The 14601-nt window shown below is 39.5% G+C and overlaps 3 protein-coding genes across 4 annotated transcripts; all 3 read right to left on the bottom strand.

Annotated features, from left to right (window-relative positions):
* LOC107228073 (juvenile hormone epoxide hydrolase 1-like) lies at positions 1-4671 on the bottom strand. 2 transcript variants are annotated; one of them, XM_046733353.1, is made up of 8 exons: positions 4118-4671; positions 3516-3630; positions 3245-3437; positions 2926-3164; positions 2040-2155; positions 1751-1950; positions 1163-1397; positions 1-1086 (listed from the first exon to the last, which is right to left on the bottom strand). In XM_046733353.1, the coding sequence occupies exons 1-8, from the start codon at positions 4174-4176 to the stop codon at positions 849-851; spliced, it is 1395 nt and encodes a 464-aa protein (XP_046589309.1). In that variant the 5' UTR covers positions 4177-4671; the 3' UTR covers positions 1-848. The 2 variants fall into 2 exon arrangements, with proteins under 2 accessions (XP_046589309.1, XP_046589310.1); XM_046733354.1 differs by having other exon boundaries at positions 3516-3610.
* Positions 4672-4821: 150 nt separating this feature from the next.
* Positions 4822-8706, bottom strand: LOC107228075 (juvenile hormone epoxide hydrolase 1). Its single transcript, XM_015669424.2, has 8 exons — positions 8466-8706; positions 7408-7525; positions 6907-7099; positions 6583-6821; positions 6381-6496; positions 6088-6287; positions 5747-5981; positions 4822-5655 (listed from the first exon to the last, which is right to left on the bottom strand). The coding sequence occupies exons 1-8, from the start codon at positions 8522-8524 to the stop codon at positions 5415-5417; spliced, it is 1401 nt and encodes a 466-aa protein (XP_015524910.1). The 5' UTR covers positions 8525-8706; the 3' UTR covers positions 4822-5414.
* A 1261-nt stretch (positions 8707-9967) lies between these two features.
* Positions 9968-14359, bottom strand: LOC107227164 (juvenile hormone epoxide hydrolase 1). The gene is made up of 8 exons (XM_015668220.2): positions 14179-14359; positions 13929-14043; positions 12274-12466; positions 11955-12193; positions 11762-11877; positions 10702-10901; positions 10379-10613; positions 9968-10285 (listed from the first exon to the last, which is right to left on the bottom strand). Exons 1-8 carry the CDS (start codon positions 14235-14237, stop codon positions 10048-10050), a joined length of 1395 nt encoding a protein of 464 aa, XP_015523706.2. The 5' UTR covers positions 14238-14359; the 3' UTR covers positions 9968-10047.
* Positions 14360-14601: the final 242 nt, after the last annotated feature.

Below are 14601 nucleotides of genomic sequence, written 5' to 3'. Positions count from 1 at the left end.
AATAATTGAAATGATTACAATTATACAAACAGTGTATCATATGGCCAGAACAAAAGGAAAATCCGCTGATCGATATGCTCGAAATCCATTAATACAGTATCTTCAAAATTACGATATTAATTTTTTTATCAGTTAAAATTTTAAAATAACTGATCGGTACCGGCGAATAGGAATAGAAAGCGGAATGCCTGCGTTTCTCCGGGAACACATCGATTTTTTGCTAGTCGAGCTTCGCCACTATGTACATATACATTATTCTTCTCACAGCCATGAGTAAATATTTGGAACGTTCGGTCGGTAATGTAGAATGCCTGAGATTGAGACATTTATCGAAGAAATCAGAGCAAGAAAAATTGACGAAAAGCACGTAGATGAGAATTTACAGAATTTCCATGTGGATCTTATGTTTAAAAAATTTGTTGTGAAAAATCCGGTGGCCTGTGTGCGAGGCAAGTTATTATCGAGTTGTATTGTGCCATATATTTATAAAAAAAATCACTAATAAAAGTAGAAACTAGCCCAACTTTTATAGTAATCGAAAATATCTTTATTGTTTAAAAACGTTGAAAAAAATTATCTGTTTTATTCTCGCTGACCCGGTAAGAGGTCAAAGTTATTTTATGAGGTGTCTGTTAAATTTTTAGTTGTATACGGCCGAATGATGTATATTATCATTTAATTTGAGACATTTGCTGCACGCGGGCAGGATTATTGTTAGACGAAAAGAGACTATCAGTGATCGAAATTGATTAATTCGTAACTTCTCGATAAGATATCGCGACAAGTAAATTATCACGCGGCGTATAAAACTATGTAACGCATCGAAGCGAAAAATAATGTATCGATCATTAAAGTTCGGTTGATTTGGAAGTTTTTTCGAGTGTTCTTTTTGCTTCCGCCAGGGTAACGAAGGACCAAACATCATCGGCGAGAAGTTTGGGTTCCTCGAAAGCGGCGAAGTGACCACCCCGAGGCATGTGATTTACCTGAAGCAAATTCCGGTACCTGGAACGCAATAGGGATTCCGACTGGTAGGTAATTTCGTGCGGAAACAGGGCACATGCAGTCGGCGTGTAGATAGGAAACCTGCGAATTCATAATTAGTAAGGCGATGAAACTTCTCTTCGTATTCTTGATCACAACATCCTTTCGTCTCACTCACATTTCCGTCTGAAACATCAGATGAGCAATACTGAAAGTTTCGGCGTACAATCGCATTGTTATTGTGATCGAGTTTGTCACCCAGTAGACCATAACGTTGTCCAAAAGCTCGTCGATGGTAAACTTTTCGAGCAGTCGACCATCTTTGTTGAATCTGTACTCCGGATTCGTCCATGTGCTGAACTTTTCCAAGATGTAGGCAGCCAAACCAGCCGGAGAGTCGGTGAGCGCGATGCCTAAAACGACACGCGGATCAGTACTCGACTTACTTTACCCAAGTTTTTCCAATTCCGAATCGGAATATTCTGTGATGATTTAGTTGGCCATACTTCACCAGTTCATTATTAGCCTAAACGGCAATAAACACAAAGTCCTTAAAATGATGTCTAAACGATCTGATCTTATGTCCGATGTCCCACTTTTCGACATCTTAAAGACGGGAGACATCTTTTGGACATAAAGACATATTTTCGGGTGAAAAAAAACGGGTCTTAAACATATGTTAAACGTCTTCTTGGCAGCTTCAGTTTTGTGCTGTATGGGTGTTTCTTACCCGAGAGTTTCGTAAAAAATATTTGGGGCTTCTTACCGACTGTGTCAGGCTTTGTAGCCTGTACGTGTAGATAACCAAATTCTTCGAAAAGACGTGACCAATGGTAGCTTAGAGGGTACATCTTGGACCAGTGCTCATTGCTGACGACTAGAGACGGAATGTAGGCACCGAGAATGGTCCAGACGTAAGCAGAGGGTGCGTTGTTTTGGCACATGTTCGAGTGTATTCCTAAAACACTGGAACATATTCCAATATCACGTCCTGCTCATTTTTGACGTTGTGACTTGTTTGGTAAAAAGTCACTTTAAAGTATACTGTCAGTCACCTTTCGGGGTAGAGAACTCCCATGTTTGCTGTGATGACACTTCCCGCGTCCCCGCCTTGAGCATAGAATTTTTCAAAACCCAGCCTGCTCATTAGATTCTTCAACACTATCGTCATCTGCTCGTGGGAATGTGGAAATTAGATATTGTGCTCGATTGATAGTCAGTATGGTGAGGGAAGTGATTTTTAAGGAGTTATACACGAGTGGACGGCCAAAAAATTAAGTGAATTTTGGGAAGTTGTATCCTGAATGCCAGTTGCGCAATTCCATTTGCGATTCGTTTTTGCGAAAGCACGTTGATTATGATTCATTTACAGATTTGTATAAAATCGTCAGTGATTACACCCGTTGTTTTGCCGTGCTCACGACATCTCGAAAACGGCTCAACCAATTTAATTTAAACTTAGAGAAAGGATTCACGGATAGTTTAACCTCTTTGCCACGATCCTGCTTTTTTATAGGTATTACATTTTTTGGGTTAGTTCAATGAAAAAAAAGTCTAAAATCTTAGATCGAGAATCGAAATTCAATTTTAGACGGTCGTTATTTCGATGAAAAAAAATATCGATTCTGGCGAAAGGGATAAACTATTCAAGAATACTGTTTCCAAATTCGAAGTTAATCGGTTGATCGGTTTTGGAGGTATCGTGGACATCGCAAAACATGACATTGCGCGAAATGATTGACGTTATTATCAATAACGATGCTTCCTATCAGTTAATTGTGATAAGAAAAATATGAGAGTCAAGTTTGATCTACATGCTTTTGAATGAAACAAACCATCAACCACCATTATACAATGAATATAATTTCCAAAATTCACCCATTTATTCAGACGTTGACTCGTCTGCTCATACACATATATTCTCTTCAATTTTTGCGATACCTGAGTGGAGCCTAAACCAGGGCGAGCTGCTGCGTCCGAAAACCCGTAACCTGGCAATGATGGTATGATCAGCTCAAAGACGAAATCCCGATCATGACGTGGTATCGTGAGGAGAGGGATGATCTTCTGAAATTCAACGATGGATCCGGGCCAGCCGTGGACCAGCAGCAGAGGGAGAACTCTGATAGAACTGTCCTCGAAGATTCTGGGCTTCACATGGTAAAAGTGGATGTCCAAGCCTGTGAAATCATTCATCATCACAGTCGTGAATACTAGGAGTTTGCTTATTCCAAAAACAACTGCACCTTTAGTATTTCACCTTGAATGCTGGTCTCGAACTGCGAATACTTGTTAAGGAGGCTTTGACGTTTGGTCCAGTCGTACTTTGTCCTCCAGTACTCCAGTACGGTTTGTAGGTGCTCGCTGTCTACGCCGTAAATCCACCCAATGTCTTCGAGTGGCTTTCTCAAAGATTGGGTTCTGCTAAGGCGCATCTTAAGGTCATCGATAACCTGCACGTAAAATTCACACCGTCAATTGCAGAATGTGATCTACGTATATCAAAATCTTCTAGTTTATGAAGCATATACCTCTTGTTTAACATCAATTTCGAATGGCCGAATAGTTTTGTCTTCCGAGTAAGATTCTCTTGTCCCCCAGTACTGGTCGTCAGGCACTGCTGGTGCTTTGGGATTTTCTGAGTTACTAGAATAAATAATCACTAGGGTATCCCTTATTTAGGTTATTGACGAATATTTTCCGTCTCACCCCCCAAATTGACTTGGAATAATTTTAAAAAATTTGCCTCATTTTTTCAAATTTTTACTTCAACTCCAACACGTACCATCACGAGGGTGAATTTCCCCATTTTAAATACACGTGTTTCAGACACATCCTCAGTACATGTTTTATTGTACTAAAAGGGATTAAAGGTATATAAGGGACACCCTAATGGTCACACATCTTTACTATGAATTAAAATCATCGATTAAAAGCAGAAATTAAAGGCTTGTTTAGCATTAGAACTTTAAAGGGGCACCTGAATTTTCAAGTTATTATTACCGGGAGATTAACGTCTGCAGGAATATGTGGTGCAAAGTTTGTGTCAGATCACAGCTAGAAATTCTCCTTGGCACTACACAGCGATATTCTCTTTATTACCATTCGAAAATTTAAGATTATTTTTTCTCACCTCCAGTACCTTGCAGCTCCATAGATCAACAGCAATAACAGTAACGTGAATTTCCACATATTTGTGAGTTGATCCAAGTTTTCGAATGCAGTGAACTTGTTGTATGTAGAACGGACAGGCTGTGACGAACAACCAGCGAACTACACGTACCTAGTAGAACTGACGCTTCGAGTGTACTTTTAGCTTGTATCCTCCCACTTAATTCGACATTAGAAATCATCGGTGAGACGTTTTTGAAAGTAGCAAACCACATCGGCCAATTCTTCTTCGTTATAAACTTTTCAAGTCAGTCAGATCCCGATGAAAGCCTGCGGCTGTACCAAGTATAATCAATGATATAAACAGGTTTTCTTTTCACCAACGTTTATGCCCGTCTAACGATGACCAGACATAATCACGTTTACTCTTTCATTATGTATAACTTCACACGCATAGCCAAAATAAACAACACCGTTGTATGGTCACGCTCAACATGAGTTACGGATATCAGAAGGTCCATGGACTTTGATCGACTGAAACAAACAAATCCTGTTGATCTGGATATTATTAGGTGTTTGAGACAAATCTGCTTTTATTTTTGATTGCTGTCTGCTTTTGCAGCGACCACATAAGTCTTGGATCTTATCTTTTCTGATACCGTACAGAATCTAGTCTGGATTAACGGATTCGTGACAAATATTAATCATCGGTGGGTGTTTGCTTAATTTCATTCAAATTTGTTTAATATATGTATAATACAAAATATTATCTTTAATTTCTGCCAAATTAAGAGTATTTGACTATGATCTCAGTTCGAATATAGCTAAATTTTACTCATTAAAGGACAATACAGAACCTACATACTATTACGGACCCGTTGGGTATGAAATAGAGAGAATGGAAAAAGAGACACGTTATGTGCATATTCGAATCGATTACTTTCCCCGCCTTATTTGAAATCTCTATCCTGATATCACCTTTTGTCGACTTTTGTCACACCAGAACAAGAGGTTGAAAAGATCACTATTCGTGATGTTTGCTTATTTTAACTGTAGTTGAATCAGATACAATTCTACCGTAAATACAGGAACACCTTACACAATGCCAACATTTACTTCCGAATTGTGATTCTCATTTTAGCCTCTATACTGGTACACATTCGTTGATTTGAGCCAGTTGACCATTTTCAGTAGAAAGCTGAAATCAATTTCCCCAAATCCAATCTTTTTTTGGTGAACTTGAGAACAGATACACGTTTTCATAATTGTAGACCATACGACGCATAAAAATGAACTGAAAAGTTGTAAGATTAATTTTCTTATAGCTCCGATGATTTGCCAGTCTTCTGAGTAGTTTTTTCTTTCTTCTCAATCAGACCGACGAACGACCAGAAGTCGTCAGCAAGAAGCTGAGGCTCTTCAAAAGCTGCAAAGTGGCCACCGCGAGGTAGATGGTTTATTTGAATCATGTTTGCGTATCTCGATCGAAGAATAGCCTCCGATTGGTAAAAGATTTCGTGCGGAAATATGGCGCAGGCTAGCGGTGTGTGGATCGGAATGCTGTAGACAATGATTGCGAAGTCAGAAAAGAGGTTATTCCTTAGTTACCATTTTCAAACAGCGGAATAAATCATTTCATTTGCACACTCACGAGTCTATTCTCAGGTTAAAATGAGCCTTGTTGAAACTCTCTGAGTACAAGCGCATGCTAGTTGTGATCGAATTTGTCACCCAGTAGACCATAACATTGTCCAAAAGCTCATCGATATTGAATTTTTCAAGCAAGCGACCGTCTTTGCTGAATCGGAATTCCGGATTTGTCCACGTGCTGAATTTCTCTAAAATGTAAGCGGCTAAACCAGCTGGCGAGTCGGTGAGCGCTGTGCCTAAAAACAATGCGTAAGTAGTTTGTTAGTAGGCATTAATTAACGGTATGTATTTCCACCTCATAATTAGACACAGGATCTGATTTTTCTGGATTTCTTTTTATACCAATGGTGTCAGGTTTGGTGGCTTGAAGGTGTAGGTATCCCGATTCTTCGAGCATACGTGACCAGTGATGACTAAGAGGGTACATTTTGGACCAGTGTTCATCGCTGATGGTCAAAGACGGGACGAACGAACCGAAAATTGTCCAAATAGTGGCCGAAGGTGCGAATGAGAAGCATGCATTCAAGTGTATTCCAAAAACGCTGGAATTGCAGAAGAGTCAGTATCAATTTCCGACTATCATATCTCTCGTTCGTACAGATTTTGGCTCTTCGAAGAAAGGTGAAAATGACTACCTATCAGGAAAAAGGACTCCCATATTTGCGGTAATAAGACTGCCCCAATCTCCACCTTGGGTGTAGAATTTCTCGAATCCAAGTCTGCTCATCAGGTTCTTCAATACTACTGACATCTGTGAATGTGTGTATAGTCAATGACTTGGCTTCTACGATAAACTTCAGGTCGGAATCAAGGTGTAGTTTGAAGTTTCGATCATACCTGAGCATTACCTAATCCGGGGCGAATCGCGGCATCGGAAAATCCGTACCCTGGAAGCGATGGCGCTATCACTTCAAAGACGAAGTCATTGTTGGAACGTGGCGTTGTGAGAAGAGGGATGATCTTTTGAAACTCGACGACCGATCCAGGCCAGCCATGGACCAGCAATAGAGGAAGAACTTTCACAGAACTGCCTTTGGGAACCGTAGGCTTTACATGGTAGAAGTGGATATCCAAACCTGTGGAAAGTAATCATTCATCATCACGATCGATAATACCAGAATTTTTCTACTTTTGACTACAGATGCAGGTGCAGTAATTCACCTTGAATGTTAGTTTTGAACTGAGGATACTTGTTCAGGAGGGTTTGACGTTCCGTCCAGTTGTACTTTGTCCTCCAGTACTCTAGTACGGTTTGGAGGTGCTCGCTGTTCACGCCGTAAGTCCATCCTGCACTATCCAGTGGCTTTCGCAAAGATCGTGTCCTACTCAGGCGTGCGTTGAGGTCATCAATAATCTGTCCGAAATGTTATCAGTTTCACAATTCACAATCTCCCGAAATGATTGGTTAAAGTAGTTGTTACTTAACGAACAAGAAGAGGATAACTGTTAAAAAAGATGAAATATCGAGGAGGACAAACCTCCGATGAATACAAGAACTCCAAATGGCAGTAAGAAAGAATAGTAATTACTTCAGGCCAGAGAGAAATAGTTAATTTTGTCTTAGAATAAATCCTTTCAGTCAGGCAATGTAAATGGTATTGAAAAAGGAAAATAACAGTTTTAAAAAAAAGTAGCAGCAGCCCTTGCATTTGATGTGCTAACCTCTTTTGGGACGTCAATTTTGAATGGACGGATATTAGTGTTAACTATGCGTGACTCTCCAGGTCCCCAGTGTTGGTCAGTCGGTATATTTGGTACTTCGGGCACATCAGCGTACGAGCTGTAACAAAGCATACGATTTATCGTATTACGTAATCTTATGGGTCCAAGTGTCGTGCCCCCTTCGCCCCCGTCTTCCGTGGTAGCAAACTTCATATAAATGAAGTAGTATATGCAGGTAAATTCTAATATCACAAACATCTAGAAAAATTGTTTGTTGTGTATGAATTTCATTTCATCATAAGCGATTTGCGTAGTTATGAATATTTATGTGAATAGCGATAAAGAGTATAATCCTTATGAACAGTCGTTCAAGTTTTATTAATTTTCAACTTCTTAACAACCAAATAATCATAAGTTATGATCACGACGCACGATGTATTCCGAATATTAAAAAGCAAACTGTGTTGGGAATGTTAATCATTCGTAAAACGCACTGTGTGCGAACAACAAATCACCGATCATTCCAGAAGAAGGCAATTGTGATTTTACTGACTTTAAATAGTATATGCAGCATTCCACCCCAAATCGACCAGGGTCTGACCCGTGGCCTCTTGGATTTGATCTGCGATTTTTTAACTAGTTGTTTCAACCCTAAAAATCCCTGAAAAAAGTTTTCAAATAGTTTTTCAGTAAAGGAAAGTTTGATTTCAAATCTCTTTGAGGCTTTATGATTCATAAAAATCGGAAATGTATGTCTGAAACTACTGATTTTTGGAACTTGTGTCCGTGAGAACTTTTGATCGCAAGGATATGTGCGTACTTAAAGTGCAGCGAATTCGACCGGGAGCTAATTTTCTTTATCTTACTTTTTATTTTTAAAATCAACATGTTTTTGGACATAATTTAAAAATTTGATGAAATTCCCAAAAATTCCGAGTTATACATAAAAATGTTCGAGTAGTAACGCATAAAAGACTGACTTACTTCTGATTTTTGATCACAAGTAAAACCAATCCTCAAAAGTTCTCGGGAAAAAAAATCTAGGGTTTGTTACCAACCTGAAAAGCCTTGATACAGCAAAAATCACCAGCAGAACGATGAATACGATTTTCCACATTTTCCCAGCTGCCAGCGTTGGTCGAATCCAGAAAATTTATCGTTACCGTACTCAAAATATACGCATGAGGAGCCGTGCAGTGCTTCTGCCGAACGGGCGATCACTGCTCACTATCTAAACTCCTACCTCGATGACGGCATTCATCGTCCCTCCTTTATCAGTTTCTCCCACTCCAAGCAGAACGTAGAATGGTAATCAGCTACAATCTGGTCAGACAGTTAGCACCTTATTATTTCTGCGTCGAACACTACGCTATTTGAATGATTTTTATTCGATCATGCGCCCAATGACACTGACCACTAGTAAAGTGTCGTCGAAAAAAGTATGAATCTCTTTTTATATTCGGGTTCTTGGAATACTCCATGATGTGGGAATGCGATAAGCACTATATCACAGTTGAAGGTTCGTTCTGCTGCTGACCATTGTGAGTAACGTAAGTTGTTTTTTCACGATTACTCTCGTCTAACGATGACTTGCCGAATCGCGTGGAAAAGATCGTTCATTACTTTAGCCGCGTAACCATGACAAAAAATACAGCCGCGATGTAAGAATACTGCTGATTATAGAAGCAAAGCTCTGTGCAGTCGTAAATTTCGACCACTTTGTGGATTTTGGTCAGGCGCGTATTTTCTCCAGGGTTTTCGAAGTCAAATGCTTTCTATGAAGTATAACAGTTTGTAACACTTTCTGACCTTGAAACTTGTACATCTCCAAATAATTCTCTTTTTACGAGTCCCACTACGATTTACGAGTTGTAAGCGTTTCGTAGGAAGTGAACCAGTTGCTCTTAAATAATTTAAGAATATTGCTGACGTAATTGTTTGGTCGCCATCCCGGTAATGACCTTCAGAGTAAACTCATCATCAGTCCAAAAGTACATTTAGTTGCTTATGATCCAGACTCTTTCATGCCTGCAATTACAGCGGTCGGTATAGGATACAGGACATGAAACCGTCGATATTCTGCAGTCTCACTAATTTCGCTGACAATGAGTTAGGTTCTTATATCGAGAGGTTGAAAACTCTTTGAGAGGTTGAAAACACTTTGTCGTGAGAACTGGTAGTTTAGCTCCTTGTGCCACCAGCCGTACCGTTTTTGTTACTCATCCGGTTTGAACGTTCTTTTACCTGAATTCCGGAATTTGAAGGAAAACTATACGAGGTATTAGAATTTTTATAAAACCAAAGAAACTGAACTCTAACAACAGTCACGTTATGAAGATGTTAACAGTTCAGCTATTACATTTGCAACTATTTGTAGTGATATTCATATTTCGAATAAGGTTTAAACGGAACAATTTTTAAGACAACTCTTTTCGCAAGAGTAGTTCAGTAAGATGTGTCAACATAAAACACATTGGTTGTTTTGTAACAACATAATTTTTTTTCAAACAGTTGAGTTCAGATGGCAGATGGAGGATATTGAAAACAGTAAACGAAACACTTCAGGTTATTTCAACTTTTCAATATCGGTACACATAATAAAACGTATAAAAAATATTTCGAACCCTGAAAAAGATTGTTTTACAATTCTGAAGATTTCGCAGTTTTTTCATTTTGTTTTTTCTTCTCCACCTTACTAACAAAAGACCAGAGATCGTCAGCAAGAAGCCGCGGCTCCTCAAAAGCGGCGAAATGACCGCCCCGAGGCATGTGGTTTACTTGAATCAAATTCGTATATCTCGATCGCAGCAAAGACTCTGATTGATACGAGATCTCGTTCGGAAACATGGCGCAGGCCGTTGGCGTCTTGATGGGAAACCTGAAATGGTTACGGATTCGAGAATTATGGAATAAATATTCTTTTTAACCACGAGTCTTGGAACTTATTTAATAACTCTGTTCGTCAACTCACACATCCAGTTTGAGACTTCGAGTTGCCGAGTTAAGACTCTCGGCGTACAAGCGCATGCTGGTAGTGATAGAATTGGTCACCCAATAGACCATAACATTGTCCAACAGCTCGTCCATGGTGAATTTTTCTAGCAATTTGCCGTCTTGGCTGAACCTGTATTCGGGATTCGTCCAGGTGCTGAACTTCTCCAAAATGTATGCAGCCAGACCGGCAGGAGAGTCGGAAAGAGCGATTCCTAGAAACATTAATTGTTCACAGATCAGGGTGAATCATATTCAATCTCAAATGAACCGAGAGTTGCACATTTGGTACAGCCTTCTTACCAATGGTATCGGGTTTCGTCGCCTGGATGTGCATGTATCCTGTCTCTTCAAGAAGACGGGAATAGTGATGACTAAGAGGATACATTTTTGACCAATGTTCATCGCTGATAACTAGAGATGGAATGTAGGCGCCGATGAATGACCACAGAGTGGATGAAGGGGAGTTTTGCAAGCAAAAGTTTAGGTGTATACCAGAAACGCTGAAAAAATTCAAACTCAGAATCAGTTATAGAAGCCGGCCGCTTTTTTCTTAGATTACAGTTCCGAATCAAAACACGACGTGATCGGAGAATACAGTACTGTTGAAAAAATTCGGGATCACTTTTCGAATTTCTTATCAGAAAAAAAAGTTAGACATTTCAATCAATAAGAGGCACAAATGAATAATCCAAGTGGCATTCGAAAGTAAAACAACTATCTCCATTACACTTCTTTTCAAATTATTTATGCGGCTTTTTTGCATTTACTACAGGCAATGTGAACACTGTTGTTTCTTCCACAATTTTAATACTATAACAAAGTCAGGTGTTATTTTTTGTGAAATAGGAGTACGAATTACGAAGTAGAAAGGGACTCGGAAGGTCCAAGATTAAGATTTTATTCAGTGTTTCGACTTTTTTCTGCGATTCCTTGAAATGAAATGTCGAGAGACAAAAATAGCATTTTTAATATACCGCTCTTTTTTGTTCGGAAAAAGAGAAAACGGAATAAGGGTAGTTATTACAATCACCCCGTTTTAGGGTCTAGAGAATCACCTCCGACAATTTTTGGATGGACGAAAATCAGCAAGTTGTCTTATCAATTTAACGGTTGAAAAAGTTGAATAAGTATGACAAAAAATTCTAAAAGGTCAAATCGAAGCCTGACTGTGCCTCTTTCGAGTCCATCTAATCGTAAGTGCAAGTGCAAAAAAGAACAATGAAGCTAGTTGTTTTTGTTTTCAATTGTCATCCGTATCATCCGTTTCGGCAGTTTTGTGGCCGAAATACCTAACTTTTAGTTTTAATCATAAAAGTGAAAAATGATCCAGAACTTTTTAAAAGTCCTGTAGCTGATTTACCTCTTGGGATAAAGAACTCCCATGTTTGCGGTGACGATGCTTCCCCAATCGCCACCTTGAGTGTAGAATTGCTCAAATCCCAGCCGAGTCATCAGATTTTTCATCAACACTGTCACCTATCCGTGAAAAATAGGCGTTAAATTTATGTATCGAATTCTGAAGGGGACAACTGGTAGTAGACTCGTCACCTTACCTGAGGATTTCCGAGGCCTGGTCGAGTTGCGCCGTCGGAAAATCCGTATCCTGGAAGCGATGGTGCGATCACTTCGAAGACGAAATCCTGATTTGAACGTGGCGTCATAAGAAGGGGGATGATTTTTTGGAATTCGACAATAGATCCTGGCCAGCCATGGACGAGCAGCAGAGGAAGAACTCGGACTGAACTACCCTTTGGGATTGAAGGCTTGACATGGTAGTAGTGGATGTCCAAACCTGTATCGAGTTTGGTTGTTCGCATCACAACGAGAAATCATTTTAAGAAGTTTTCTTTTTTCATTTTCATACTATTTCACCTTGAATATTGGTTTTGAACTGGGGATACTTGTTGAGAAGTGCCTGGCGTTTACTCCAGTCGTACTTTGTCCTCCAGTATTCCAATACCGTTTTGAAGTAATCGCTGTTCATGCCGTAAGTCCATCCTGCACCTTCCAGCGGCTTTCTTAACGACCGCGTCCGTTCCAAACGTTTGTTCAGGTCATCTATAACCTACGTAAAACGTAATAATTGCAACAGAGTTACTGCCACCGTGTAAATCCCGAATCTTTTTCAGACCGATCGTGATTCAGGTATTTCTGCATCAGGACAAATGTGGCGGTACTGGATTAGTGCATAATAAACGCGTTAAATGACAATATAATTGATCGCTGGAAAGTGATTATTTAATCAACGACCGTAGCAACGTCGCTTGTGGCGTACGAGATAACGGAACGGAAGAAATATCTGAGTTGAAATCCTCAGCACGTCGATCAGGACCTGACAATGGGCGACAACTCGCAACAATTTTCAGACGGATCACGTTGTCCGGGCGTTGACTCGGCAAGCTCAGGTTTAATTACGTATTTTAATTGTATTATGATAATTCAATGGATTTCTTCAAGTTACTGATATATGTTGAACTTACAATTGATATTCCGTTTCAACAGTTTGTACGTGGTTCTCAGCTCTTCTGCTTAAGGGGGGGGGGGTAAGGTTTTGCACTTTCGAAAAATCGAACTTTTTTTTGTCTCATCTTATTGTTAAACATTTCAAGAATATATTCCCAAAATTTTAAGTCGATCTGAGCAAAACTCTTGAAGTTATTGTCTAGTTAGTCTCCTGCCCTTTAACACTATAGCTCTGACAGCAAGTATACAGCTTATTCACTTCTATCGTTCTGGTCCATTAACCTGTTTCGAGAATATTTTATTTAGTAAAGACAAGTAAGTAAAGCCATAAAGACATATTTCATATTTGTATGTATACTGTACACTGTATAATATTTTAAAACGAGAGACGAACGTCAGTTTGTCGTCGTAGGTTCGATCGTGCGCTTGTGATTTTTCTCAAAACTACTTTTTCAAAGTCCGTGTTTACTGCCATTTAAAAACGACTCGACCGATTCATTTCAAACTTAATACACGTTTTCCACATATAAAATACCTCCCCCCAACGTTTAGTTAAAATTTCTTTTTTTAAATTAAGGGGGTTTTCCACCCAGAAAATGGCGGAATGTTTCGTGAAAAATAGTAGTTCACACTTTAAATGGCAACCAAAAATTTTGAAACGAAAAAAAAAAAAAATAATCAAAGAACGTTGGGGGAAGGATTTGATGATACTTTGACTAAATTTTAATGGTTTTTGATATTAGATAATTTCCGACCGAGATATAGTGAACACCGCAAATTGTTTTTTTTTTCTGAGACGTTTTGGGGCAAGCTCTGTCACCGGCTTGTTTTTCAATACTTCCTCATGAAAAAATTTCAGAATATTGTTAAAAGTATACTTAATAATGTACAACGGGTTTGACTAAATTTGCTCAATCCATACTTTTAAAAAAATTCGCAAAAAAAGTGTTTTTTCTTACGCTGAAACCCTTACCCCCCCCCCCCCCCCCCCCCCTTAAGCACGTGCAAGCGTATACAGAAAAATGATGTGAGTTAAAAATGAATGCAAGAAATGGTGTACCGACTTCTTTTGGGATGTCGATCTTGAACGGACGGATGCTTTCGTCGATCTTTGTAGGTTTTCCCGGTCCCCAATACTGGTCACCAGGTAGATTTGGTACCTCAGGCTCTCCCTTGTACCTGAAATCGCATATACCGCAATTATCGATCAATTATTATCTGTACAGTGTGAAACTGGTTTATCTCGAACGAAGTTATGTTTCCAAATTCAAAGTGTTTAAACTATTACCGTGGTTACGGAACTTAGTTACTCACCCGATATATTTTACGAGTCCAACGATAAGGAGCAGCGACAGAGCTCCTAGCTTCAGCATTTTGTTCTTTTCAAGTCTATCTTTTCCGACCTTGGAGATAAATGAAAGGATGAGTTGAATCGCGGCGAGAAAAAGACCTGCTCAATGGATACCGGGCGCCAGCAAACTAACGCGTAGCGTGTTATGTCGCGTTATGTAAGGTATGTGAAGCGGTATTCGTTGCCCCTTCCACTGGCCCGATGGATCCCAAGTCTCCACCACCACATTCTCCTCGTATCGTAAACTTGCAGCTACGATTTCAACGTGTGTTCACCGGGTCTGGCTATCAATGTCGACTCAAGATGACTCGATGCATTACAAAGGTAACACTGACACATGCACATTGGGTGTGAGTATAAATCGAACTTCAACGGATGGTACACCC

This window comes from Neodiprion lecontei, chromosome 3 (genome assembly GCF_021901455.1).
Source record: "Neodiprion lecontei isolate iyNeoLeco1 chromosome 3, iyNeoLeco1.1, whole genome shotgun sequence".
Classification (NCBI taxonomy): Eukaryota; Metazoa; Arthropoda; class Insecta; order Hymenoptera; family Diprionidae; genus Neodiprion; species Neodiprion lecontei.
The sequence above is the reverse complement of the archived record's forward strand: the minus strand, read 5'-3'. Positions and strand labels throughout refer to the sequence as shown.